Genomic DNA, 26,378 nt, shown 5'->3' with positions numbered 1-26,378 from the left:
AGCACTGCTGTCTGTGTGTGCATATCTGTCCCCACTGCAAGCTCTCCCCCACTGCCTTATCTCCTACTCCCCACTGTATGTTGGCCCTTGTGACAGCTCTACCTAGCTGGAGGGGTTCAAGGCCACCTGGAGATCTCAAGTGAGAGGTGACATGATGCCACATCCCCGCCTCCCCCCTCCATGGCCAGCAGAGAGGGGTCAGGTCCAGCTGGGCCTTTGGGTTTCAGGGTGGCCCTGTGCCTGGCATGTGGAGCCGGCTGGATCCTGCTGTGGGATGTACCTCAACAGCAGGCTGATTCACACTTACCCTGAGTGGTGATCCAAACCAACCTGCTGGGCTGGCTTTTTATCAGGATCCAAAAACATTACCCACTGGGGAGCTTTGTCAGATGCAAGGCGATTCATTCATTAGCTCCCATGTTCTTTCACAATTCTCTGCCCCCTTCCCCTCCTCCTCTCTCCCCTCCCTGCCTGTCTGCTGTGGAAGCTCCCACGTGCCGGGCCTGGGCGCTGGGCCAGGCCTGGAGGCTGACACTGTGAGGGAAACCGTGTCCTGGCTTTTGCATGGAGGGTGGTTGCGGGTGCTGAGGAGACGATGTCCACGTGATACTGGAGGCCATGGATAGGGTGGGGTGGGCGGTGATGTGGGGATGGGAGTGTGGAGATGCCCTCAACTTACTGGGACCTGCAGCACTCAGCTGGACTCCAGCCCACCTGCTCACTTTTCATAGACTTTCCTAGTCCTTCCCCACAGCCTCCCCGAACTTGGCCTCCACAGGTGGAGCAGGGGAGAGTCTTATGGAGGATGGGGTAGGGGTGTTGTTTGACATCGTGGGTATGCCAGTTGGGATGTCTACATTCCATGCTGGAGTTCCCAAGGCCAAGTTTCACCTCCATGCCTGGGGTCCAGCTTCCTGCTAATGTGCACCTGAGTGGTGGCAGGTGGCGGTGCCAGTACTTGGGGGTCTGTTCACCCACATGGGGAGATTTGATGAGAGCTCTTTGCTTCCAGTTTGGGTCTGGCCCATCCCTGGCCATGAGGGGCATTTGGGGGAATAAATAACGGATAGGCAATTATCTCTGTGTCTTTCTCTATTTTTCTACCTCTCAAAAATTTTAAAAACATCTATTTTTACTTGAAACACAGATTTGCAGAGAGAAGGGAGAGAAAGGCAGAGAGATCTTTCATTGGCTGGTTCACTCCCCAAATGGCCACAATGGCCGAGCCGGGCTGGGCTACAGCCAAGAACCAGGAGCTTCTTCCAGGTCTCCCATACAGGTGCAGGGTCCCAAGGCTTTGGCCTATCCTCCATTGCTTTCCCAGGGCACAAGCAGGGAGCTGGATGGGAAGTGGGGCAGTTGGTGAGGGAGTTGAGAGTGTGGGAGACATTATGCCACAGCCCCTAGGCAGAGAAAAGTAGGCAGCTGGGGGCGTGGAAACGCCTGAGCAGGCTCCCTAGGGGGTAGAAGGGAGAGGGTGGGAGCCACCCACTTCCTTCAGTCACAGATCTCCCACCTGCTAACAGGAGGGCAGCTGAACTCTGGACCTTCAGGCAAGTGGCTGACCAGACATCCGTGGGTCCCCTGGCTTAGGGAGGGCAATCTGGATATCTGGTGTCCAACAGTCCTATACCAACCTAGGTCCCAGTCATTACGCTGGCCTCTGCGCCAGCCTGGGCCACCAGCAGGGTCTGTCGGCATAGCCTTTGCACCCACTTTCCCTTCCCTGATTTAACACTTGGGACAGGCCCTTCTTAGGTTGGAGTGCCATGGGCACAGGATTCCCTGGAGCTACAGCTGGAAACAGGGCTATAACCAACCTCAGGGGAAAGGGGCGGTGCTTGCCATAAAACAATTCACACTTTATCCGGCACTTATTAGGGAGCTGTTGTCCTGAAGGTAGCTGAGAAGCTCAGAAACCTGGAGAAGAACTCAGTGCGATAGCATAATGGTTAAGGTCCTCACCTTGACCGTGCCCAGGATCCCATATGGGTGCCAGTTCTAATCCCGGCTGCTCCACTTCCCATCCAGCTCCCTGCTTGTGGCCTGGGAAAGCAGTGTAGGACGGCCCAACGTTTTGGGACCCTGCACCCGCGTGGGAGACCCGGAAAGTAGCTCCTGGCTTCGATTTGGCGCAGCACTGGCCGTTGCTGTCACCTGGGGAGTGATTCATTGGATGGAAGATCTTCCTCTCTGTCTCTCCTCCTCTCTGTATATCAGCCTTTCCAATATATATATATATATATATATTTATTTATTTCATATATATATATATATATATATATATATATATATATATATATATATATATATATAAACCTGGAGAAGCCAAACCTGCTAATGTGAAACCAGTGTGGGGGTGGGTAGGAGCAGTGCTATGGCACAATAGGTTCAGCCTCCTTCTCCAGGGAGTCCATATAAGCACCAGTTTCTGTTCTGGCTGCCCCACTTCCTATCCAGCTCCCTGCCAATGGCCTGGGAAAGTGGTAGAGCATGGCCTAAGCACTTAGATCCCTGCACCCACTTAGCAGAGCCTGCACCCACATGGGAGACCTGGAAGAAGCGCTTGGCTCCTGGCTTTGGACTGGTCCAGCCCCAGCATCTGCAATCATTTGAGAAGTGAACCAGCAGACAAAAGATCCTTTCTTTCTCTAACTCTGCCTTTCAAATAAAACTTAAAAAAAAAAAATTTCAAAAACTAAACAGGTGGGCTTGACTGGGGAGGTACACCTGGGGCAGGAAATGCCAACACGTCCCTGTGTTTGCCAAGGTTTAATACTTGTGCGGCTCACTGGTGGAGGCACTGGGACATGGGCTGTAAGGACAGCAGCTCAGAGGGTGGCTGAAGGCCAACAAGAGCACGGATGTAGCCTCCGAGGAGCCCTGGCACATGGGGACTGATGGCTTCCCTACACACAGACACGGGGATGCCCTTCTGAGCCAGGCGGGTGGGCACCTGGGACCTGAGCTTCCCTGAAGTCTGGAAAGAGGGCACACTTTGTTCAGCTTCAGGCCCCAGGCTGGGCATTCCCAAGGCCACCCTTGGGCAGGTGGGGGCTGTCCTTGAGTCCTGCAGGAGCACGCACCATTTCTGGGGACACAAAGAAGGGCCCAGAAGGCTGGCCAACACTATGCAACCGGGGAGAGAATCCCTCCAGGGTGCCAGTCACAGCTGTGCGGCCTCCAGGATCTGGGGAGATGGCTGACCTTCACCACTCATCAGGTTCGGCTGCAAAGCTCTCCTGACCCCTGCCACTCACACACACTGTGCCTGGGAGCTGGATCCCAGCTTGGGGGGCCCACATGGCTATTGTGTCCCTCCTGTATGGGCAGAGCCACGGCTCAGCCTGGGAGCCTAACCCTCCTCATACCAGGACAGGTGGAAGGGGTGGCTCAGAGAAAGCTTCCACTGCTGGTTCATTCTCCCAGCTGCCTGCAACAGCTGGGGCTGGGGGGGACCAAAGCTGGGAGCTGAAGACTCAACCCAGGTCTAACAGGTGGCTGGCAGCGACCTGAGCCCTTGAGCCCTCAGTGACCGTCTCCCAAGGCTGGCCTTAGCAGAGCTGGGACTCGAACCCCAGTCCTTCTGATACAGGATGTGGGCATCTCCACCACTTGACCACCCCTCCCTCCACAGACCATTAGATGTCCTGGTAGAGAATGGCAGAAGCTCAGGAGACCTCTGGTCTTGGGGAGTGGCTTCAGCCACAGGGAATGGCCCAGGGCGCCAGACATGGGGGTGGGAGTGGAGGGGAAGGGGAGGGGACACTCACGTTGATCATAGCATTGGACGTGATGCGGAAGAGGGTGGCCCGCTCATTCACCACCTTCAGCTTCTCCCCGCTCTCAGCCGGAATCTTGAGGCCGTCCAGCTCCGTCAGCGAGCGCTGCAGCGCGGCACCGTGCTTGGCGATGAGGTCGTTGCACGTGCTCAGGTCGTCCAGTTTCAACGACAGGTTCTTCAGGGTGTAGCGCAGCTCGCTCTTGTCAGTGGGGGCCACAGTCTCGTCGTCGTCGTCCCCAGAGTCATCTGTAGAGGTGGAAATGGGGTGGCTTAGTAGTGACCAGGGTAGGCAAGACTAGGAGGCACCAGTTCCCTACATGGTGCCCGGTGTGGCTCCCAGCAAGGGCAAAAGGTGCGCCTGGCTGTGGCCCTGCCCCGAGCAGGTGGATACTGCCCCACCTGAGTCAGAGGACGTAGCCATGCCCAGGCACCCAAATGCATTGGAGGGGTGGCTGTGGGCAGGTAAGCTGGGCCGCACTGTGAAGTTGGCTTGGTGGACACGGGTACCCTCTGCATGGGAGTCTGTGGGCCTGGCCTGAGCTGATTGGCACCCTCACTGCCAACTTCACTTTGTTTCCTGTTCTGTGTGTGTTCAGACTCCGGACACACTGGATGGCCTAGTTTCAGAAACTAGCAGCCTCCCTCATGGTTTTTATTTTTTCCTTTTTTTTTTTTTTTTTTAGATGAAGGACATCTGCAACCCGAGATACAAAATTAAAACTAACCAACCAAAAAAAAAAAAAAAAAAAAAAGGCTTATTTTGAGAGAACAGATTTCTTCCCACATGGGCAAGGTGCCCGGGAATGGACAGGGCTGAGTCTCTGGGCAGCAGCAGGCCAGTCGAGCTACATGAAGGCGTATGCCATGAGAGGCGGCAGCTGCAGGGACCTGGGCACCCAGGGAGTCCAGGGACCTGTCCCTTTTTACATTGGGCAAGGTGGGGCTGCAGGACATTCTAGCAGCCACCCGCAGAAGGGAAGAGCCCCCAGCAGCAGAAGCTGTGACAAGGATACGAACAGAAAGCTGGAGAGGCCTGAGGCCTGGCAGGCCTGCGGTGGCCACAGGGACTAGGGAGAAACACAGGACTGGGCTTGGGCAGCCAGCACAGACATGCGGACGGCGGCACCTGCCCAGCCACGAGCTACCAGAGAATGGCCACCTACACCCCCCTACAGCCCCAACACCCTTGCCATCCACCCCCACACTCCCACAGCCAGACCCAGGCTGCTCAGGCTCCCTGCCCAACCCCTCGCCAGCCACTGGTACCAGCCTGAAGTTGAAATCCCTTGGGGCTGTGCAAGTCCGCTGACCCGGAAGCATGCCCACCCTCCCATGCCTTCTGTCAACTCCAGGTCACTTGTGATTCCCCCACACAGCGTCAATGCCACGTCAGCAGCCATGATGCTGTGTTGTCCAGGGGATGGGGACAAGAACAAAAGTCTAGACATGCTCCCTACAGGCAGGTTTTTTTTTTTCCCTCCAAGATTCATTTCTATATCTGAAAGGCAGAGTTAAAGAGAGATGACAGAGTGGGAGAGAGCAATTTTCCAGTTGCGGGTTCAGCCCTCCAATGGCCACAACGGTCAGGGCTGGGCCAGGCCGAGGCCAGGAGTCTGGCATTCCATTCAGGTCTCCCACGCGGGCAGCAGGGCACCCACGCACGGGGGCCATCTTTTGTAGCTTTCCCAGGTGCCTCAGCAGGGAGCTGGACTAGAAGTGCAGCAGCTGGGACTTGAACTGAGACTCATGAGTGATGCTGACATTATAGGTAGCAGCTTAACTTGCTGTGCTACAACATCAAGTGCCTTTGAATATTTTTAATCTGGAGTTGGCAGATTAGATGAATACTGACCGAGATACAAGTAAAATCTCTCTGATGTGGTTTCCCTCCAATTGTAAAGACACTGGCATTCAATTTGCCAAAGCTTTTTATTTTATAGATTTATTTTTCATTGGAAAGGCAGATTTGCAGAGAGAAGGAGAGACAGAAAGATCATCCATCTGCTGATTCACTCCCCAAATGGCTCCAGTGGTTGGAGCTGAGTCAATCTAAAGCCAGGAACCAGGAGTTTTTTCTGGATCTCCCACACGGGTGCAGAGTCCCAAGGCTTTGGGCTTACCCCAATTGCTTTCCCAGGCCACAAGCAGGGAGCTGGATGGGAAGTGGAGCAGCTGGGACATGAACCAGCACTCATGTGGGATTCCAGCGCTTGAAGGTGGAGGATTAGCCTATTGTGCCAGCACACTGGCCTCTGCTAACACTTTGAAGTGGAGCCCAGCACGTGCACATGTACCCTCCCTGTTCCCACTGTCCCCAGGGAGGAAAATTTCAGGATGAGGAATTCCTGGGAGGAACAGTGAGCACCGACAGTCAAAGCCTCCCAATGACATAGCAAAACTGAGTTTCCCACAGGAGGGAGAACCACAGACATTTTGCACCTGTAATTATTGGAACAGCAGTAACCAAAACAGAGGTGAGGAACACACATGGCCAGCAAGTCAGGAAATCCTCCTACCCAGGGCCAACCATGCTGGCAGCTGACCAAGGTGACCAGTGTATCACACAGCTGAACAGCTTTCATGAAGAGCTGGGGGTGTTGGTGTTGGTGTGTGTCTGTGTGTGTAGGTAGGTAGATAGGAGGAGTGTGTGTGTCTGTGTAGGTAAGCAGATGTGGGGATGTGTGTGTGTGTGTGTGTGTGTGTGTGTGTAGGTAGGTAGGTAGGGGGCAGTGATACCAAAAATGAAGGAGCAGGTTGGCGAGGGAAGGCCTAGACATTGGCTTAGCAATTAAAATGCCAGTTGGGAGGCCTGGGAGTTTGAGTCCTGGCTCTCTGCTTGTTTCCAGCTTCCCACTAATGTGCTCCACGGGAGGCAGCCAGCGATAGCCTCAGTCCTTGGGTCCCTAGCTCTGCCCCTGTCCCCACTGACACGGGTTCCTCACATGCACAGCCATGCCCCCAACATCTGCCTTGCTGGTTTGGGTGCCAAGAGAAGCCTCAGAAGGTTGAGCAGGCCCAGGACTGGGCCACAAGGCACCGACCGGCCAGCTCTGAGGACAGCAGGAACCACAAGGCAGCAAACAAGCAAGGGAGCAAACAGCAACCGTGCTGTCGGAGAAGACCCCAGACCCCGAAAAGTCCACTAGTTCTGGCTGGTAGGGCAGCGGCTGCTTGGCTGCAGGGAGCCACCTAATCCTGATCCTCACCCTACAGTGTCCGACCCCCGGTGGCTGGGCTGGGCTGCCCAACGTCCCCGCCACATTTACATCTCTCCTGGAGCTTCACAGTGTGACTGTATCTAAAGGGGCAGACGCAATGATGACGACATCACATTGGAATCCAGGGAGTCCTGTACCCTCAAAGATGGGGTCCTTGTAAAGCAAGGAGAAAAAGCAGTGGGTATTTAGTGATTAAGCCGCTGCATAGGACAGCTGTGTCCCATATTGGAGGACCTAGGGTTTTGTCTGCCTGCCTGTCTGCCTGCCTTCCTTCCTTCCTTTCTTTGAGATTGATTGGTTTTTATTTGAAAGGCAGCATTCCAGAGAGCAAGAGAGACAGCAATATCTTCCATCAGCTGGTTCACTCCCCACGTGGCTACCAGACTAGGTCAGTCCAAAGCCAGGAGCTTCTTCCGGGGTCTCCTACATGAGTGCGGGGGCCCAGGCCCCTGAGCCAGCCGCTGCTGCTTTCCCAGGCTACAGCAGGGAGCTGAATGCGAAGTGGGGCAGCCAGAACAAGAACCAGCTCCTGGTTTTAGTGTGACCCAGCCCTGGCTACTGTAGGGATTTACGGAGTGAACCAGCAGATGAGAGATCTCTGTCAAGACTCAAGAGACGCCTGAGGATAGAGGAGTGCTGTGTCTACCAGCCAAGGATTACTGGCGGCTCCGGGAGCTGACAGGGACACGCGGGCAGCTTCTCCCCTTTTGAAGCGGCAGCACAGCATCTTCCGGGCCGACTCTAGCCTTCTCCTGGGGACCCTTACAACTATGGCGCTAGCAAGGAGCCAGGGTTCTGGGACTAGAGGTGCTGCAGCTGACTTCTTGGGGGGCTTGGACGAAGCATTTTGGTTAACAGTTCCTCCCGGAAGCACTCGGTGTGTGGCTGGCACAGAGCCTGGGGCCCCCAGTCCATCACGTCCTTTGCCCCCTTTCCATGGCTGAACTCACACCCACATACAACTTTCCCCAGTTCTCTCCCAACCATGGAGGCTCAGATTTGGGGGAGCCCCTATGTTTACTGGGTACTCCCGGTTCAGGACTCTCCCTGATTCCTCCTCCTCAGTCACCTTCCACCCCTCCAGGGCCAGGACCTTCTTTCATCACGAAGTTCCTCAGGAAGGAGGAGAAGGTTGCCATAGCAACAGCTGGTACCAGGTGAGCTATTTTTAGAAGCGGTACTTTTTTCCCTCATCTTTGGAGGAAAATGGATCAAGTTTGATCCATGAGGGAAGCCCTGTTTGGGGGAAGGTGGTGGGGAAGGAGTAGCGCTCTGAAATGGAGAAGCCAGAGGGCTGCACAGGCTACTCTTGGATGGGGGAGGTTAGGGACGGAGGTAGTCACACTCCATTTTTGCACTGCCTGGTCAGTTCTTCAGCTGGGGGTGAGGGGTAGAGACTGCTCTCCAGACCTGTGGCTTGCAGGAGATAGCAGCTCTGAGACAGAGAGAGAGAGAGACGTACTGAATGGCTGGGGAAAAGGGGTGCTCATTTACAGCCTCCTATTGCTCCCACTACATCCACACCACCCCGGCACCAGGCGCTAAGGAACGGACGGGAGCACGGGGTGAGGCCTGGGGGAAGGTGGCCAGCACCTGGAGCACATGCTGGGAGCCAAGCTGGGGATGTGCCTGCACCCCTGGGGTACAAGCAGGTCTACAACTCCCAACATGCGCTTTTCCTTTCTTCTTCCTTCCGCTAGGGGGCCCCAGTGGCTCACAAAGATGCTCAGGCCAGCGGGGTTGCCTCTCCTTCATTGCTGTGAGCTCCACTCGGGGCCACTGCCAGAGCCTCCCCTCAGACTCCCCAGTCCTGGGGTCCTCTGCCAGCCTCCAGCTGAGACTAGGGGACCATCAGGGGTGCCAGGATGTATTCCTAAGAAGGTGGCGGCTTCTTTGAACACAAGGTTCATTGACTCACTTTGCTCCAAGCCTGCACAGCTGGCCCCTAAGGGGAGACCATCCACTGTTCACTGGCTTCAATGGCCAGGGCAGAGCAGAGGCATAAACCAGAGCCTGGAATTCCATCAAGTTATCCCACGTAGGTGGCAGGGACCCAGGCGCTCCTGCTGGCCTCCATTGCCTTTCCAGGAGCATGTTGGTGGGGAACTGGATTGGACGCAGAGCAACCAGAACTCAAACCAGTGGAATGCTGGCCTTGCCGGCAGCCAATGAAATTACTGGACCACAGTGCTAGCTCTATTTATACATTTACCCTTTAATTCCATTCCGTGAATTTGGGGAAGCTTGCCCATCCACAGCCCTCCCCCTCCTTATATTTGGGTTCAGTGCCTCAGAGGGCAGGAGTAGTGTGCTGGGACTGGGTGGGTGGGGCAGGTGCAGGGGCCCCAGGATGGGAGCAGGGGGTGGGGGATAGTTGTGTACACCTGCAGCACAGGGAAGAGAGGGCGACAGCCACGGCGGCAGGTGGAGGCCTCAGTCAGGGTCAGACTGACGTGGAGGCCACCACACGTTCCTGGACACCAAAGCAGACCCACAGAGGCACTGACCAGAACCCAGGAGGATGGCAGGTCTGCCTTCTGCTAGTGGGCCCTGGACTGGTCTTGCAGTAGGTTCTGCCAGAAATGTAATTTGTAATTAAAAAAAAAAAAAAAAAGAAAGAAAGAAAAATCAAGCAACGCCTTTGTTTTTGGAAACACCATGTGTGACCCTATCCCCCGGCTACCTCTGGAGGAGGCTCTGAGGGCCCTGGAAGGCAGGTCAGGAGCCAATCTCATGGAGAATCAGGTAATCATAAATAAAACATCGCGCATCCCTGGCAGGTAGATCGGAAACAGCAGCCCTGACACTGGCATCCTCGCGTGTCTGCTCTCCTGTGGGGGACAGGAGCAGGCGATGCTCAGTGGACCGGTGGCAGAGCAGCAAGGAACACAGATCTTGGAGGAGGATAACGAAAACTGCTGGTCTCCTCTACTCCACTCCCTGTCACGGGAAGGAACCAGGGCACACGGATAGACAAATGAATTACAACCCAACAGGTGAAAAATATGGAATGTCCAACAGGGCCGGCAGGAGGGCTGTGGCTGGGATGTAACCCCCGGCTCGGCGGTGCTCAGGGGATGCATGGCTCCAGGCAGCTAGGCCACCCCCATGGGAGGAACAGGTGCAGCAAGGGGGGTTCAAATGCCAGTTCTGGCACCTGCTACAATGCCCAAAGACACCTGCACCCACCGCAGTGGGCAGACAATATACAGACCCACGCGAGCAAGTGTTTCACCGGGTGTCAATACGAGCTCCTTTTTCCAGGTCAAAGCAAGAGGGTAGTCAGTTCTCAATCAAGTACCTGTCGAGCCACACGGCGGATGGCACAGATCTGTCTCGGGTGAAACTGCTAGCTTCCATTTTCCTGGCCTGAAATCAACCGCTGTGGCTTATCCTTGGAAACCATCTGATGTCCCCATAACCTCACCTGAGAGTTTTTTCCATGGCGGGGTCGGGGTGTAGGCTGGGGGAAGAGGCTGTGGGCCTCAGTGACACAAGACAAAAGCTACAGAGAGGGAGAGACAGATCGTCCATCCCAAATGGCCACTGCAATTGGGGCTGGGCCAGGCTGACTCCAGAAGCTTCTACCAGCTCTCCCACATGGGTGGCAATTGCCCGAGGACTTTGGACCATCCTCTGCTGCTTTCCCAGGTGCCATTAGCAGGGAGCTGGAGTGGAAGTGGAGCAGCCGGGACTTGAACCAACACCTGTGAAATGGGATATGCTGGTGCCCCAGGCAGCCGCTTAACCTAAGCAGGGGTCTACAAGCTTGACTCTGAGCTGCTAATGGGAACAGTGAGACTCAGGGGGCCAGTCCTGAGATGGCCTAACTCCAAGGTTTCTGTTCCCTGGCTGGGTCCCTATTTTCCATCTTTTATATACCCTGGCCAGAATGCCGAATGGGTAGACCCTCAGCTGCAGGGCTGGCTTGTCCATCCTCAGCCTGTTTGGGACTGTGTGAGGGGGATCTCCCTGCTCTGAAGCTACGGCTGCTCCTGGGAGAAGAGGAGCCCCTGGGGATTCTGAGTCCCCATGTGGCCTCCCTTTGCCTACCTCCCCCATGTCTATGCCTCCTGGGTGGAGGCGGGCTCGGCTTGGTGGAAAGCCACCCAAGCAGTTTTTGCAAAGGAAGAAAAATCAATCTCAAAATAATGAGGCTGCTGACAAGCCCATCTCCAGGAGCGAGGCTGCTCAGGAGGCGCCTGGCCCAAGACAAACGAGGCGGGATGTTAGCCAGATCCCTTCCCAGGGAAGGCAAGAAGGTCTCAGCTGCACCTGCTTACCCAACTTCACTTTGAGTTCTTAGCAGTCATGCATCTTACTGTTAAAATTTTTTGGTGTGTCCGCATCTAAAATAAATGGACACTTGAAATTCCAAGCACTGATGCTGTTTATTAAAACTAAAGGAAAGGGAGAGGCTGGGGCACACAGTGGGCAATGGCAGGTGTGTGTGTGGGAGGACTCTTCAACTCTATCTGGGGTTCGCAGCTATTCTTGAATCCAAAGGGAGACACTTCAAAGCCTGAACAATGCCAGGTGTCAGAGCCTGACTGGTCTCCTCCCCCAAGCCGCCCAGGCGATCTCTCACACAGGCGGCAGGGCTAAAGGAGAATCCCATAGCCAATGACACACATATTGCCCCGTGTGATGATGTCACAACACAATTCAGCAAAAACCCCCAGTCCCCACAGGCATCCAATATCCTTGGGCCAAGTATCCATCCGGGCCCCATTGCCACAGGTCCCTACAGTGGCCTGGGTGGACTTGTGTTAAGATAGGTCACTCTGGGCCTGGCACAGTAGCCCAGCAGCTAAAGTCCTTCCCTCGCACGTGCCAGGATCCCATATGGGCGCCAGTTAATGTCCCAGTGGCCCCACTTCCCATCCAGCTACCTGCTTGTGGCCTGGGAAAGCAGTGGAGGATGGCCCAAAGCCTCCGGACCCTGCACCTGCGTGGGAGACCCAGAAGAGGCTCCTGGCTTCGGATCGGCTTAACTCCAGGCGTTGAAGTTGCTTACAGAAATGAACCAGAGGATGGACGACCTTTCTCTCTCCTCTGTAAATCTGACTTTACAGTTAAAAATAAATAAATATTTAAAAAAAAAAAAAAAAGACCTCACTCCACTCCCAATTCCAGCTAATGTGTGCCCCGGGAGGCACCAAGTGATCACGTGGGAGACCCTGAGTCCCAGGTTCCTGGCTTGAGCCTGGCCAAGCTCTGGCTGGTGCAGGCATTTGGAGAGTGAACCAGAGAATGAGAACTCAATCCCTCTGTATGTTTCTCTTTCAAATATATACAATTGTTAAAAACATACTACAAATAAAACGATATGAAAATGCCAAAAAATATCAATATAAATAGCTAAGCAATGAGGCACGGGATGAACAGATGCTGTATGAGTGGTAATACTCTAATTCTTCTACTCAAAAAAATCGCATCTATTTTTAAAAGGATTTACTTCATTTATATCAAAGAATTACAGAGAGACCATGCATCTGTTGGTTCACTGTGCAGGTGCCACAATGGCCAGGGCTGGATCAGGCTGAAGCCAGGAACCAGGAACTCCATCCAGGTCTCCCACATGGGCAGCAGGGCCCCAAACTTGGGCCATCTGCTGCTGCCTTTCTCAGGCCATTAGCAGGGAGCTGGATCATACGTGAGGTAGCCAGGACACAAACTGGCACCCCTACTGGGCTGCCAGTGTCTCCCCGATGCCAACGCCCAGAATTGCTTTTATTTATTTGAGAGGCAGCGAGACAAAGGGAGAAAAAGAGACAGATATGCACAGGCTGACAGCTCGCACATGAGCTCGAACCTGCTGCCTCACTCCCCAGGCGCTTACACAGGACTGGGCTGAGGCTGCAGCCGGGAGCTGGGAATGTAACCTGGGTCCCCCGCAGGAATGGCAGGAGCCTGAGTGACCTGGGGCCATCACTGCTGCTTCCTGGGGTCTGCGTTAGCAGGAAGCTGGGTCAGCAATCAGAGGTGGGTGCTGAACTCAGGGACTCTAACAAGGACTCAAGAGTCTTAAACAGTAACTAGGCCCAGTGCTCCCTCTATCACCCAGTTCTTCAGTGGTGAGTAGAGTTGGCAAGTGCTAATTATTTTTGCATCCTACAGTTGGCACTTAAATGACCTGTATTCTCTCCCTTGTGTCCCCTCGCACTTTCCCACGATTTCTTCTTTGCTGAATTCTGCCCTTGCTTAGCATGCATGCCTTTTCTACTTAGCAACCAATATTTGAGCCTCAAAACACACATCAAACTTGAATGGACAGTCCCACGCTAGATCTAACAAAAATTACAATCAGTCCCAATTTCTTTGCCATACGGATATTAAAAATTATCTAGAATATATCCATACACAGAGTTAATAATGTTAAGAAGCCAACTTTTTCTTAGAGGGAATAGCAGCTGCTTTAGATGCAGACAGATCATAATGAGACATAAGTACACATCCAACAGAGTGACGGCAACCAACAGGACAGACAACACAAATGCCAACAAAGCCATGCAGTAACCCGGATGTCCCTGTGACGTTAGTGGAGACAGGGAATACAAGCATGTCAGGTCACTGTCTCAAACACTTATTTTATTTTTATTAGAAAGGCAGATATACAGAGAGGAAGAGAGACAGAAAGATCTTCCGTTCACTCCCCAAATGGCCACAATGGCAAGTTGAGCCCATGAGCTCATCCAAAGTCAGGAGCTAGGAGCTTCTTCTGGATCTCCCACGTGGGTGCAGGGTCCCAAGGCTTTGGGCCACGCTCAGCTGCTTTCCCAGGCCACAAGTAGGGAGCTGGATGGGAAGCGGAGCAGCCGGGACATGAACCGGTAACTCTATAGGATCTCAGCGAATGCAAGGTGAGGATTTAACCACTAGGCTGTAATGCCAGGCTTTCAACCATTTATTAGACACTGACACACACACACACACACACACACACATACACAGCTTTGCCTTTACCCCCAACAGTTCCGATCTTTGACACCCAGCAAGAGAAAAGAAAGTGAATATCAACATAAAGACTCGCACAAGAGATCCCTATAGATGTGACAGCTGTAATAACGGCCCCATGCCAGGGACAGCACAGGGCACCATGACTGGAGGAGGCACCAACTACAAACGCTCACGCAAAGCAGTAAGAAGTGCCAACGGGATCCACGCAACAGCATGCAAGAACCTCGAGAACACCTGCTGTGTTTAGGCAGCCTAACGTTCCCGAGTGCCCTGTGCGATTTCAAGTGTACAAGAGTCTAGAAGAGCTGAAAATATAGCAGTCATGGTAACGTCTTGAGGCTGGGTGGGGAGGGAGGGCCTGTCTGTGACAGGGGCTGGGTGGGGAGAGAGGGCCTGTCTGTGACAGGTGGCAGGTAGCTAAGTCCTTCATGTTCACAGGGCCTGACTACTGAACTCAAATAATGGTGACCATAGGATGGTGCCATCCATGATCGAAACATTTTACAAAAAAAAAAAAAGGACACACGTTGGTCCTTGGCTAGTGACATGTTGAAGCGTTTCTCAGTTCTAATTTGGGGTGGATGGGTGTTAAGTAAACTGATGTCTTCCATTTACCACGCATTTAAAAATAATAATAAATAAGGGGCAGTAAATACGTTGGTTGAGATGCCCGCTTCTCACAGGGAAGTGCCTGGTTTGAATCCTGGCTCTGCTGCCTCCTGCCAATGCACGCCCTGGGGGGCAGTGGCTGATGGCTCCCTAGCTGGGTCCCTGCCCCCTGCATGCAGTCCCCGGCTCCTGCCTTCAGGCTCTCCCAACCCCAGCTGCTGTGGGCACTGAGCTCCTAAGTCAGCCAATGAAGGCTCTGTCTCTCACCTCTCAAGCAAATAGTTTTAAATTTGTTTTAGAAAATGAAGCAGTTTGGGGCCGACAGTAGTGGCTCAATAGGCCAATCCCCCACTGACAAGCGCTAACATCCCATAATTGCACTGGTTTGCATCCCAGATGCTCCACTTCCCATTGAGCTTGCTGTTTGTGGCCTGGGAAAGCAGTAGAGGAAGGTCCAAAGCTTCGGGAACCCTGCACTGATATGGGAAACCCAGAAGAAGCTCCTGGCTCCTGACGTTTGAACATGCCAAGCTCTGGTCATTACAGCCATTACTCTCCTTCTCTCCTTGTAACTCTGGCTTTCAAGTAAAACCAAGTAAGTCTAAAAAAAGTTAAAAACCAGTGCTATTAAGTCCTGGTGCAGGTGTGGGGAGACTTGTTGGCTGGGTCTGACTCCATTTATTACTATGTAGGTACAGGCAAATTCCATCTTTGGAAAATAGACAGGGATCTCAAACTACCCGGGACACAAGGTGGCAGAAATGAAGGGGTGTGGGCCTGGTGCAGTAGCCTAGTGGCTAAAGTCCTTGCCTTGCACACACTGGGATCCCATATGGGTGCTGGTGCTAACCCCGGCAGTCCCATCCAGCTCCCTGCTTGTGGCCTGGGAAAGCAGTCGAGGATGGCCCAGGGCCTTGGGACCCTGCATCTGTGTGGGAGACCTGGAAGAAGCTCCTGGCTCCTGGTTTTGGATTGGTGCAGCTCTAGCAGTTGCGGCTGCTTAGGGAGTGAATCAATAGAAGATCTTTCTCTCTGTACATCTTAATTTGCAATAAAAAAAAAAAGAGAGACATGAGGGGCCTGTCAGAGAAGAGATCTAGCAACAATGTGATGAAGGGCCTAGCTCCTGGGGGCGGGAATGCTATGGTACACATGCCAGGGTGGGGATCTCTGCACAAAACCCAGTTTTTGGGTTTGCTTTTTTTTTTTAAGATTTATTTTATTTTTATTACAAAGTCAGATATACAGAGAGAAGGAGAGATAGAGAGGAAGTGGAGCTGCCGGGATTAGAACTGGCGACCATGTGGGATCCTGACATGTTCAAGGCGAGGACCTTAGCCACTAGGCCACGCCGCCAGGCCCTGGGTTTTCTTTTTAAATCTTCTCCTAAATGCTTATTTTTCCACCAAATTTTCTATCATGAATGTGAATACTCAAGGTAACCAGCAGAGGCGAAATGCCAGAAAGGATTTTAACAGAGGCAAGTGCACTGTGGTTGAGATGCTGCTTGGAACCATGCTCACATCCCACACCGCAGTGCCTGGGGGTAAGTCCTGGTCTCACTCCCTACTCCACCTTCCAGCTCACAAGCCTCCTGGGGCCTGGGGGAGGGCAGAGGGGACAGCAGGTGATGGCTCAAGTGCTTGGGTGCCTGTCACTTGCATGGAGGACCCGGGTTTAGTTCCCAGGCCCCCAGCTTTAACCTGGTTCAGCTCCAGCTGCTTCTGGCACTTGGAAAGTGGACCAGATCTCTGTCCCTGCCTCAATCAAAGAAAACAAATTCAATTCAATCAAACAAAGCAGTCAAACGGCAACGATTTGGGACTTTGCCCTCTAAGCTCTATCTCTAGTGGGTTCCAGGGGGGTGCCATGGCTTCCTGCTGTATGGCCGTGTGTGCTCCAAGGCCCCAATTACCCAGTCCAAGGGACTGGGAAGATCACCCTTTAAAGTCCCATATCCTCATGGTTTTCGTTTGTGTGGGTATTCAAGTCAACGTGACCACTCGCCCATTAACACCTTCCTCTGGGGGTGGGGAGAATATGAACGTGAGGCTACATCTCCTGTGGGAACCAGCACTCAGTGAAGCCTAGAGCCAGCTACAGACACACTGGGCGATGCTTAGGGGGTGCTGCTAAAACACAGTACCCCCCAGGGACCTCTCCCCTTCCATCCAGAATGCCGGCCTGCTTCAGAGGCCCCACAAGGCCAACTGCTGTCTGAGATGAGCTGCTCTGGTATAGCCGGTGAAGTACAGTTACTGGTTTGGTTGGCCGTTCTGACGGTTGGCCAGTGGCTGTCTGCAGCCACTCGCAGCTCCTGCTCCTCTGAGCCCCAGACTTCTAAGGATAAGGACCCAAGGAAGGGCAGAGGAGTCAAGATGGGGAAGGCAGAAATCTAGGATCCTCCTGGGAAAAGCATGCATGACACTCCCCATCTCCCCACGTTTTAGCAGGGGTCCCAGCACACACAGATGGTCATGCAGAGAGACAGCCAGGATTCGGGAGGCACCCAGCTAAGGTCGGCCACTGGACTGTCTCCCACAGAGCTGACCCTGAATGCCCATTGGAGCAGCAGTAGCCACTGCCGGACTTGAACCTCTGCATCTGGAGGGACCCTGGGGAAAGCTGAAGAGTGGGTGAGCACTGTTCAGTGACTGTGGGGCAGGCTGGCCATGGGGGTATGGGAGCGGGGGAGCTCCAGGGGACCACACACACAGGAGCACCGTCCCCCCACCCTGCCCTAACCTGGGTTGAATGCTTAGCTATGGCTGCCTTCAAGGGCCTCTGCATTGTCCTTTGGCGGTTGGTTCCCATGGATGGCAGAGTAGGTCTTGCTAGGGGACGACAGTCCCTGGGGCTGGGATGGGGTGGGGGGACCAACCCCTGTGAACACCAAGCACCGGGGACCGTTGGGCCAGTATCTGGAGTACCATCAAGTCAAGCCCTGCACAGCACACACCAGCTTTCCTTCCAACGTTTCTCCCCTTGTGTTTCCACACAGCTGCAGCAGCTGACGAGCCGGGACGGAGGCGTCCCACAAGCAACAAGTCAGCCGGTGCTGATGGCGCCCCCTTGTGGAATGGTCAGGTGCCCAGTTGCAACACATCAACCAAATGTCAAGTTACACCTCAGGCAAGACTGGCGCAAAACTATGTCAAGTAAGACGTCGAGCAATTGCCACAAACCATGCATCCCTGGGCATGCTTTCCATGGTGGTGGAGGGGGCGGGGCTGGGGTGTCAACAAGAAGCATGCACATCCTTGAACTTGGCAGCCGCTGCACTGTTGGGAATTGGTCCCAGGAAGAAACACACAGCGAAAAACAAACCGTCCGTGGCACAAGAATAGCTCGGGCAGCAGTCTGGCTTACAGGAACCCAACCAAGGGAAATGGCCTTTCTTTCCCCCAGCTGCCCCATGGATGCTCACCCACACCAAGCCACGCGACACGGGGGAAGGGTCAGCGTATCTCGATGACAGAGGAGAACAGTGCTCACACGTGGTGGGAAAGGCTGACCAAAAGCCAGGCACTTCGCCCAGGGCCACGAGCGAGAGCAGAGTTAGGAAGGCGTCGCCATCCTGACCATGAAGCCCGCCCCCGCCATAACCCTTAAACACAACAGACGCATGCCCAGTACACAGAGGAAGGTCTGGCATTGGGGATGGGGGGGGCATGTGGGGAGGCGGGCTTAGGAAATGACCTCCCCAAGGCCTAGGAGCATCTGTCTCTGTTCTGTGTGTGAGTCCAGCCCAGACCCACTGCAACAATCCCCCAATGAGGGAGAGGGGTATTTGGAAGGAGGCATGCCAGGGCCCCAACCAACTGTCCGGCCAGCCTCTTTGGTGAGATATTGATCCCCTCGCCAGTTCCTTCTGTGACTGCCAGGATGCTGGCCGCTCCAGGCTGAGGACGTGGGGGTACTGTCCAGGTAGGGACCCCCTTTTTGGTGGAAGACATGTGTCAGGTAGCACATGTCACAGGCAGGACGCACATGAACGGGAAATGCATCTTTGGCAGCCTGGCGCCCCGTCAAGTGCGCGTTACTCATCTGGGCTGACGGCACACTGCTGTCACCGCGTTCCCAGGAAACTGGGACGACTCATCGGTGTGTCTATGGTGGGTGAGGCCTTGCCCTGGAGCCGCCCTCTGATGCGAGACAAACTGCCCAGTCCAGTGAGGCTTCTGGGCTGCCGCTCAACCCCATGCAGCCAGACCCAGGCTGCCCCGTCCTCGGGAGTAGCCCAAAGAGATCCCTGTCCCCATTTCCCTGTCTACACGGAGACCCCGTGCCCTGCCCCCTCTCAATACCCACGAAGCCTCCCACTCTGCGCCCCACTCTGGCCTAAGCTAGGGTCACCTGCATTAGCCTGGCACCTGGGCAGCCCCCTCCCTCTGTCTTTGCAACAGAAGTCATCATGTCACCTTCAGGGTCACCAACATGGTTCCTGCTCAATGTTTCAGCCCCCCCACCCCCATGCCCACCAAACGCTGCTCTCCGAGCCAGTCTGCTTCTATGGAGGCTGTGTACAAGTGGCTCCCCCAACACCCCAATCACAGCACCATCCTCATCCTCTTCATCATCATCACCATCTTTCTCCTCATCATGAGGACGGTAACAGCATCACCATCATCATCATTACCATCATCACCATCACCGCCACATCATCATGATCACCATGAGCAGGCTGGGGACTTCCCTACAGGTTCTCAGTGTCAGGCTGGTTTAATTGACCAAGTGGAATTCTTAGCAGCCCAAGCACAGGTACCGGCCCTGCCATGTGGCCCATCCGTGGGAGACTGCCTTGCTTCCCGGGGACACACTGAGTGTGCCCAGTGAGGGGCACTCTGGTGGGGCAGAAACAGGGTCATTGCTACTCTGAAATCTCCCTTCTGTAAACCACTCTCACTCTCCAGGGCTGGCCTCTCCGCTCACCTGTGCTTTCCGGACTCACTTACAGGTGGCCCCGCTTACCTGCCACCTGTTAGGAAGCCCTAACACCTCCCTCAAGCCTCATGGAACCCTTGCCTGTCCGCACTCCCCAGCTGCCAGCTTCCTCCAGGAAATTCCCCTAACAGCCCTAATTCCCTTGTGATTCCAAGGGTGGGGGGAGCCAGGAGATGCAGTGGCACCAGCAAGGAGAGGTTAAACGAGAGAGACCACTTGTCACCTAGTCCTGGTCAAGGGAGACAGCCCTTGGGGAAGCTGAGCACCCCTGGGTGGGGAGAAGACCCCAGGTGGAGATGCTTCTCGCCATCTGACCTCCTAAGGCCCTTCCCTGCTCGTTCTTAAAACCATGTGGGTTGGACTGTGGAGCACCAATAACGCCAAAGTGCTGGGGGCTGGGGCTGGGGCAGATAGCTTACAGGTGCAGGCGAAGGTCTCCTTCCCCCTCGGGCAGCCGACAGCCCTGCAACAGGGCAAGACTGGCAGCCGAGGGAGTGGCAATAGAGGCTGGAGGGAGGGGATCCCCTTGGGCCTTGGGAGATGGGGAGGGGGGGGCTTCAGAACGAGCTGGGGTGGAGGGTGGGCCTGCAGAGGTCACTGGAAAAGGAGGTATGGGCAGGAATGCTAGACCAAGGCAGGACTGGGTGGGCCGTGACACCGGGCCCGGTGACAGCTGAACCCATGGCTGTGAGGGATGGCCTGGAGCCCAAGGACCCAAGCAAATGTCAAGATGTGGAGCACCCATGAGCAGAGACTTCAGCCAGCTGTCGTCTGCTCCTCCCCTCGAAAAAAAGACCCCACTTGTGGCTTGAGGGACCTACTTGTCTGGTGTTCCGTGAGGTTCTTTCTCTGAGAACGGTCCTAACGCAGCCCTCAAAGATGCCGAAAAACCTCAGCATAATGGGCGCAAGGGACACTCAAGCACCTGTCCCCTGCAGCACAGCCACCTGCACTGGAGCTCCCCTGCCAGTAAGCAGGCTGCCCACCTGTGCCAAGACAGCTGCCTGGCCCAGTTCACCCAGCTGCAGTGTCAGCTGCCATTGCCATGATTCGTTCCCATCTCCAGCGAGTCCACTATACCATGGGATGACCCACTATGCCACAGGATGACCCCTACGCCATGGGATGACCCCTACGCCACGGGATGACCCCTATGCCACGGGATGACTGGGCTCTGCGTTTTGTCCTGCTATAGTGATTTTCATCCAGGATTGGATGTTTTCCCATTCCCAAGGTGGTTATCACTGGGGCCGCAGCCACCATCCCAACTTAAAAGCCTGGAGAGTGGGGGCAGCCATTTAGTCCAGTGGTGAAGACACTCAATCGGACACATCTGAATTCCCAACCACTTAGTACCTGGCTCCGGCCCCAGTTTGTGCCTCCACTTCCTGCAAATGTAGACCCTGGGTGGCAGTGGTAGATGGGCTTCTGCTGCTGGCACGGGAGCCCTGGACGGGGCTTTGGCCCCAACGCAGGCCAGGCCATTGTATTTAGGAGTGTTTACAATATTTGCAGCAGCAAATGCATAATTTAAGAAAAACAGGACAACTCCAGCTCCTCTCATAAACTCCATTCTAGACGCCGAGGTCCACCTACACATACACCTGAGCGGATGTATGCCTGTTGGCCCCGGGGGCCTTGCAAGCCCGAAGCTGAGTCCTGGTTGCTCCAGGCCCTGGCACTGCGCACCAGGGCATCCTCCCTCCCAATCACAGGGTGGGCAGCAGGCGCTGCTCCAGACAGACCCTGCACCAAGCACACCAGCTCCACGGTGGGACACAAAGAACTGGCCCATCCCACCACCCCCAGCCCAGCTAAGCTGCTTGTCGGGTCCCCTCTGCGGGACCCTCCCCCCCCCCCTAAACCTGCAAAAAACAGGTGGGCACCAGACCCCCGTTAGCAGCCAATCCAGACAGCAACATGGCAGTGGAAAGCAGGCCATTCAGCACCTTAGACCAACCTTCTGTTTCACCGAACGCTATGGTTTAACCTCGGCGTAAACCTGTCCCAACACATCCTTAAAACATCAACTTAAGCTTTCTGCAACCCACACCGCTGTTTCACAAACAACATGAAATCCGAAATACAAAGCAAACGCTGGAAGTAAAGAGCCATCCTCCAAACAGACCAGTTTAATCCTCCCCCCACCACAAACCCTTCACACGTGTGTTAGACGAGAGACTCACCAGCAACTTTCTTTTAAAAATTATTTCCAAGACGAGGGCTGCGGTGTATCCACTCCTAATGGGACAAACTGCCAGTGGTCACCGCCTAGCTGCCCAGGCCCCAAGACTGAGTCCGTGGGTCCGTGCGGAGGTGGATTCTGGGCAGAATGTGTGTAAAAACCGGACCTGCGCAGTGAGCTGAGACTCAGGGAGCCCGCCAACCCTGGAGGGAGTCGGGAGCCAGGGCCTTAAGGGGCCCTTAGCACCACCGAATCAGCTGGCGGAGTTTAATTAACAAGGTTTTATTACAGATCAGAGGGCCGTTTGTTTCTTAAAGGCGCCCGTTTGTGATGGATTCGTGTAAGGTGAAATTACGGGCCTCTGTGTCTTTCGGAGTTAAAGGCTCTTCATTTCCACACGCCCCCCACCCCCCACAGAAAAGGCTTAACGAAATAATCACGACCAAGGTATCATCTCCAGCAGGTGCGGCTGCAGGCACAGGTGGGGTGGGGGCTGCAGCCAGCAGCTTCGCGGCCAGGGTCCCCCGCCCCCACCGCAGCCCCCTGTGCTCTCGGACTTGCCTACCTGCACACCCCCACCCCCAGGGGGAGAGTCACTCAGGACCCCAGGAGCCGGACTGGTGAAAACGGAACCGCGTTCTCCGCGCTCCACGCTAGTGGGTCCTCGGCCCCCAAACCTCTAGGAAGAGGGTCCTGCGCTGACCCCAGGCCGACGCACCGGGGACCAGGTGGTTCTGGGAACCAAGCCCTGGTCCACGGTTCCAGGGAGAGTCCCAGGGGGAAGGCAGGGGGGACGGGTGGATTCAGCACCGTCCGCCACTTTGCCCCTTTGTCCCAGAAAGCTCTACATTTGATTTCTTCTCTGCAGAGGTTAACCGGACAGGTACCTCTCCAACCGCAGCACCCCCTCTCCAAAGGCTCCTGGTGCGCAGGGCGAGTGCGGTGCGCACCGGCGGGGTGCGGGGCCCAGGGATTCCCCGAGGCTCCCCCACGCCGCGAGACAGTGACATCAAAGGCTCGCGTGGACCAAGGCTGCAGCGGAGCCCGGCGCGGGGTGGAGGGGACGTGGGGAGTGGGGTGGGAGGAGGGGGGAAGTCGGGCGGCACTAACCCTTCTTAAATTTATTCAGGCAGCCGGAGCTGCAGAAGGAGCGCACGGAGGCCGTCTCCCAGCAGCCGCGTCCCTTCATCCCCGCGGCGGGGCGGCCTCCGGGAAGCCGGGCGCTACATGATGCCGGGGCCCCGGGTGGGGGCTCGCACGGACGCGCGCGCAGCTCGGCGGGCCGCCCGGCGGAGGCGGACGCTCGCGGGTCCCGGCGCCGCGTTACCACAATGCACCACTGCCGCCGGCCCGGTGCACCGGCCGGTTAACCCCGTCAGCGCCGCGGGCCGGGGGGTGGTCTGGGTCCTAGCCGAGCGCCAGCGGCCACGCGGCTTCCCTCCTGCCCCGGGTGCGCGGCCACGGCTCGCGCGCACCACCTGCTCACCCGGAGCGACCTCGCGGGCCATCCTGGGCATCGGGCAGGCTCCCCTCTCCTGACGTCACCTTGCAATGCGAAAAAATGCAAGCGCGGGTGCCGCCCCCTGCAGCAACGGACTCGGCTCGGCTGGGCGGGCAGGTTGGCTTGCACGCTGTGAGGGTGAGGATGTCCTTGGGAGCCCAGGGCGATTCCTGGCTACCGGGGCGGGAGGAAAGGAGGGCAGTGCTGAGTCCTGTGTCAGGACACCTGCAGCCAGCCACCTGGCTACCTGCGCACCAATGCGGCATCCTTCCTTCGCTCAGCTAGTGGCACTGTCAGCCTCCCCTGTGCGTGGGTCAGACATCTGAGGGGTTGCCTCTTGCCTCCCCTGTCCCTTTACACCCCATCCACTTGGTCAGCACATCTCCAGGGGCCCATGGCTCCTGATCACCTCCCACCCCTGGGGGGCCTGCCACACCCTCATCTTGCACAGGGAGCCATATAAAGTTCAAAGTCATTAAGCAAGTGATTCTGCACCCTCTGGGGTCCCCACAGCCAAGGTCCAACCCAACAGTCCTGTTGGGAGATGTGTCCAGGGGGAGGTCTCCGTGGCCTTCCAGTCCCCATAACTATGATGATGCGGCCTTAGCTATCTGACTCCCCATCCCCACGGGCCCCAGATGCACTGATGTGCCCCTGGGCTTAAACACGCAGCGGCTGCCAGCCAGTCTACCCTCAGACTGGTTCTGTTCCTCAGCCCGGCACCCGCCTCACTTACACAGGCTCACAGATAAAGAAGACTTACCTAGGGTTACTAGGTTTAACCCTGGCCTGGGTTATAGCACTAGCAGGTGTGCCCAGGCACCAACTGGAAGGAAAGCACCAGGAGGAGGCCCCAGGGAGCTGCTCGCTCAGCACTGAGCCATGCTGGGCCGGGTCCTCTCAAAGCCTGCTCCCAGACAAGAGGAATAAATGGGGGCAGGGGGCAGGATGGGAACTGCAAGGCTTTGGGAAGATGCTCAGATACCCACAAGGCAACTTTGCAGAGGGTCTGTGGCAGCGCCAAGAATAAATTCAACCCAGGATATTTAAGCCGTTTCTCCTCTGCCCAATCACAGTTGGCAGCTGGAATGATCAGTTGCTGCTCATGTGAGGACGGCGTGCAGCCGGGCTGGCCACAGGGCACCAGCTGCTCCTGGAGTGAGAGCCACAGGCTACAAAGGCAGAGTTGACAGGGGACTGAGTCCGCTCTGCCACATGGGAGACTCAGAAGAAACTCCTGGCTCCTAGCTTTGGATTGGCTCAGCTCTGGCCTCTGTGGCCACTTGGGGAGTGAGCCAGCGGATGGAGGATCTTTCTCTCTGTCTCTCCTTCTCTCTGTGAGTCTGACTTTCCAAAATAAATAAATAAATGAAAATTTAAAAATCTTAAAAAAAAAGAAAGCAAGCAGGTTAATCCTCTTCCTGTGGTGTTGGCATCCTTTATGGGCACCAGTTTGAGTCCTGGCTGCTCCACTTCCCATCTAGCTCCCTGCTTATGGCCTGGGAAAGCAACAGAGAATGGCTAAGTGCTTGATACCTTGTATCTGCATGGGAGACCCAAAAGAAGCTCCTGGCTCCTGACTTCAGATCAGTTCAACTCTGACCATTGTAGCCATTTGGAGAGTGAATCAGTGGATAGAAAACCTGTCTCCCCTTCTCCCCATAAATCTGCCTTTTAAGTATGAGTGTGTATGAGTGTGTGTGTGTGTGTTAATTAGTTGAGTTGTTTGAGAGGGAGAGAGAGATCTCCCATTCATTGGTTCACTTGCCACAGCCTAGGCTGGGCTGAAGCCTGGAGCCAAGGACTCCATCCAGGTCTCCCATGAGGGTAGCAGGGATACCCCCCTGCCCCCCATTACCAAGAATCTGGAATCAGCAGCTCAAGTAGGGAATCTAGCTTAGGTACTTGATGTGGGTATGTGAACCACTGGGTTGAACACTCAATCACTTAAAAATGCATTCTTAATAACACTTTCAACTTACAATGGGCTTGTTAGGCTATGAGTCCTGTTGGCAGAGAAAGGGGTCCCCTGGTCATTCACGGGGTAGCCCTGGGAACTTGTTTGAGGTCTCTGGGGATGTGGCTGTGAGCGCTGAGTCCCTGTGCTCCAGTGGGACGAGCTGGATTCATTTCAAACGGACAAACAGGAAATCACAGGAACACATTAGGGTGCCTGCATCTCGCAGCAGCAGCAGCAGCAGCAGACCTGGGTTTGGGTTTTGGTTCCAGCTTCTGGCTAACGCATCCCTGGGAAGCCACAATGATGGGTTCCTGCCACCCCATATGGAAGACCTAGATTGCGTTTCTGGCTCCCTTGGCTGATTGCAGGCCATTTGGAGAAGTGAAATGGTGTGTGTGGCAGGTGTGTGGGGGGAAACCGTGTCTCTCAAGTAAACAAATTAAAAACAAACAAAAAAATCCAAATGGATGTGTGTTGTGGTACAGTGGATTAACCAGCTGCTTGGGATACCTGTGTCCTATAAAGAATGCCTGGGATTCTACCAGTATTCTGATCCAGCTTCCTGCTAATGTCCCTGGGAGGCAGTAGGTGATGGTTCTGCCACCCAAATGGGAGACGTGGGTGGAGGTGGCAGACCTGGCTCTTCACATTGGCCTGGCTAGGGGAGTGAAGTGGGGTGGGAAGGTGAATGAGCAGATAGACAATCTGTCTCTGGGCTTTTCAAATGCATACATTAAATTATCTATATTTAATGCATGTGTACGTGGGTGTGTGTGTGTAATAGCAGGTGAGTGCTTAGTTGACCAACTTCATAGAATATTACAAAGCCCTACTGGCACACAAGAAAGAAGTCCCTAGAAATAAGTGACTACATTTCAATACAAAATTCTGGGGGAGACAGGAAGGAAGGCAAATAATACTTATAATTGTGAGGAAACTACGCATGTGTGGACGTCTGAGCCTAACAGACACATGGCTGAATATCCTTGACCCTTGATTTTTTTTCCTTGCCCAGGACCCAGCACCCAACTCTGGCTGCCTGTTTCCTCGGCCGCGTCCCAAGCCACACTGTAGACCCCTTGTGTGCTGGGAATGCAACCTTCTCTTCACTTTCCTCAGCCACCAATACGGCCAAGCACGTGGCAGGTGCACAGCTAGACTGATGAAAAGTGATGGACTCACGCAGCTCCATCGCTTGCCGAGAGTGCTGATGTGGC

At 55.0% G+C, this 26,378-nt stretch overlaps 1 protein-coding gene across 4 annotated transcripts in view; it reads right to left on the bottom strand.

The window, feature by feature from the left end:
* Window positions 1–26,378, bottom strand: part of OSBP2 (oxysterol binding protein 2) — a 110,723-nt gene that overhangs the window by 19,521 nt on the left and 64,824 nt on the right. For 3 of the 4 annotated variants that reach the window (XM_058656983.1, XM_058656982.1, XM_012928951.2), the window contains exon 3: window positions 3,774–4,030. In XM_058656983.1, the coding sequence (XP_058512966.1) occupies window positions 3,774–4,030 (257 nt within the window). Of the gene's footprint in view, window positions 1–307; window positions 451–3,773; window positions 4,031–26,378 lie in introns of those variants that run through there. The other variant, XM_058656984.1, reaches the window with a different exon arrangement.

This window comes from Ochotona princeps, chromosome 29 (genome assembly GCF_030435755.1).
Source record: "Ochotona princeps isolate mOchPri1 chromosome 29, mOchPri1.hap1, whole genome shotgun sequence".
Classification (NCBI taxonomy): Eukaryota; Metazoa; Chordata; class Mammalia; order Lagomorpha; family Ochotonidae; genus Ochotona; species Ochotona princeps.
Note: the sequence above shows the minus strand (reverse complement) of the source record. Positions and strands in the feature narration are given on the sequence as shown.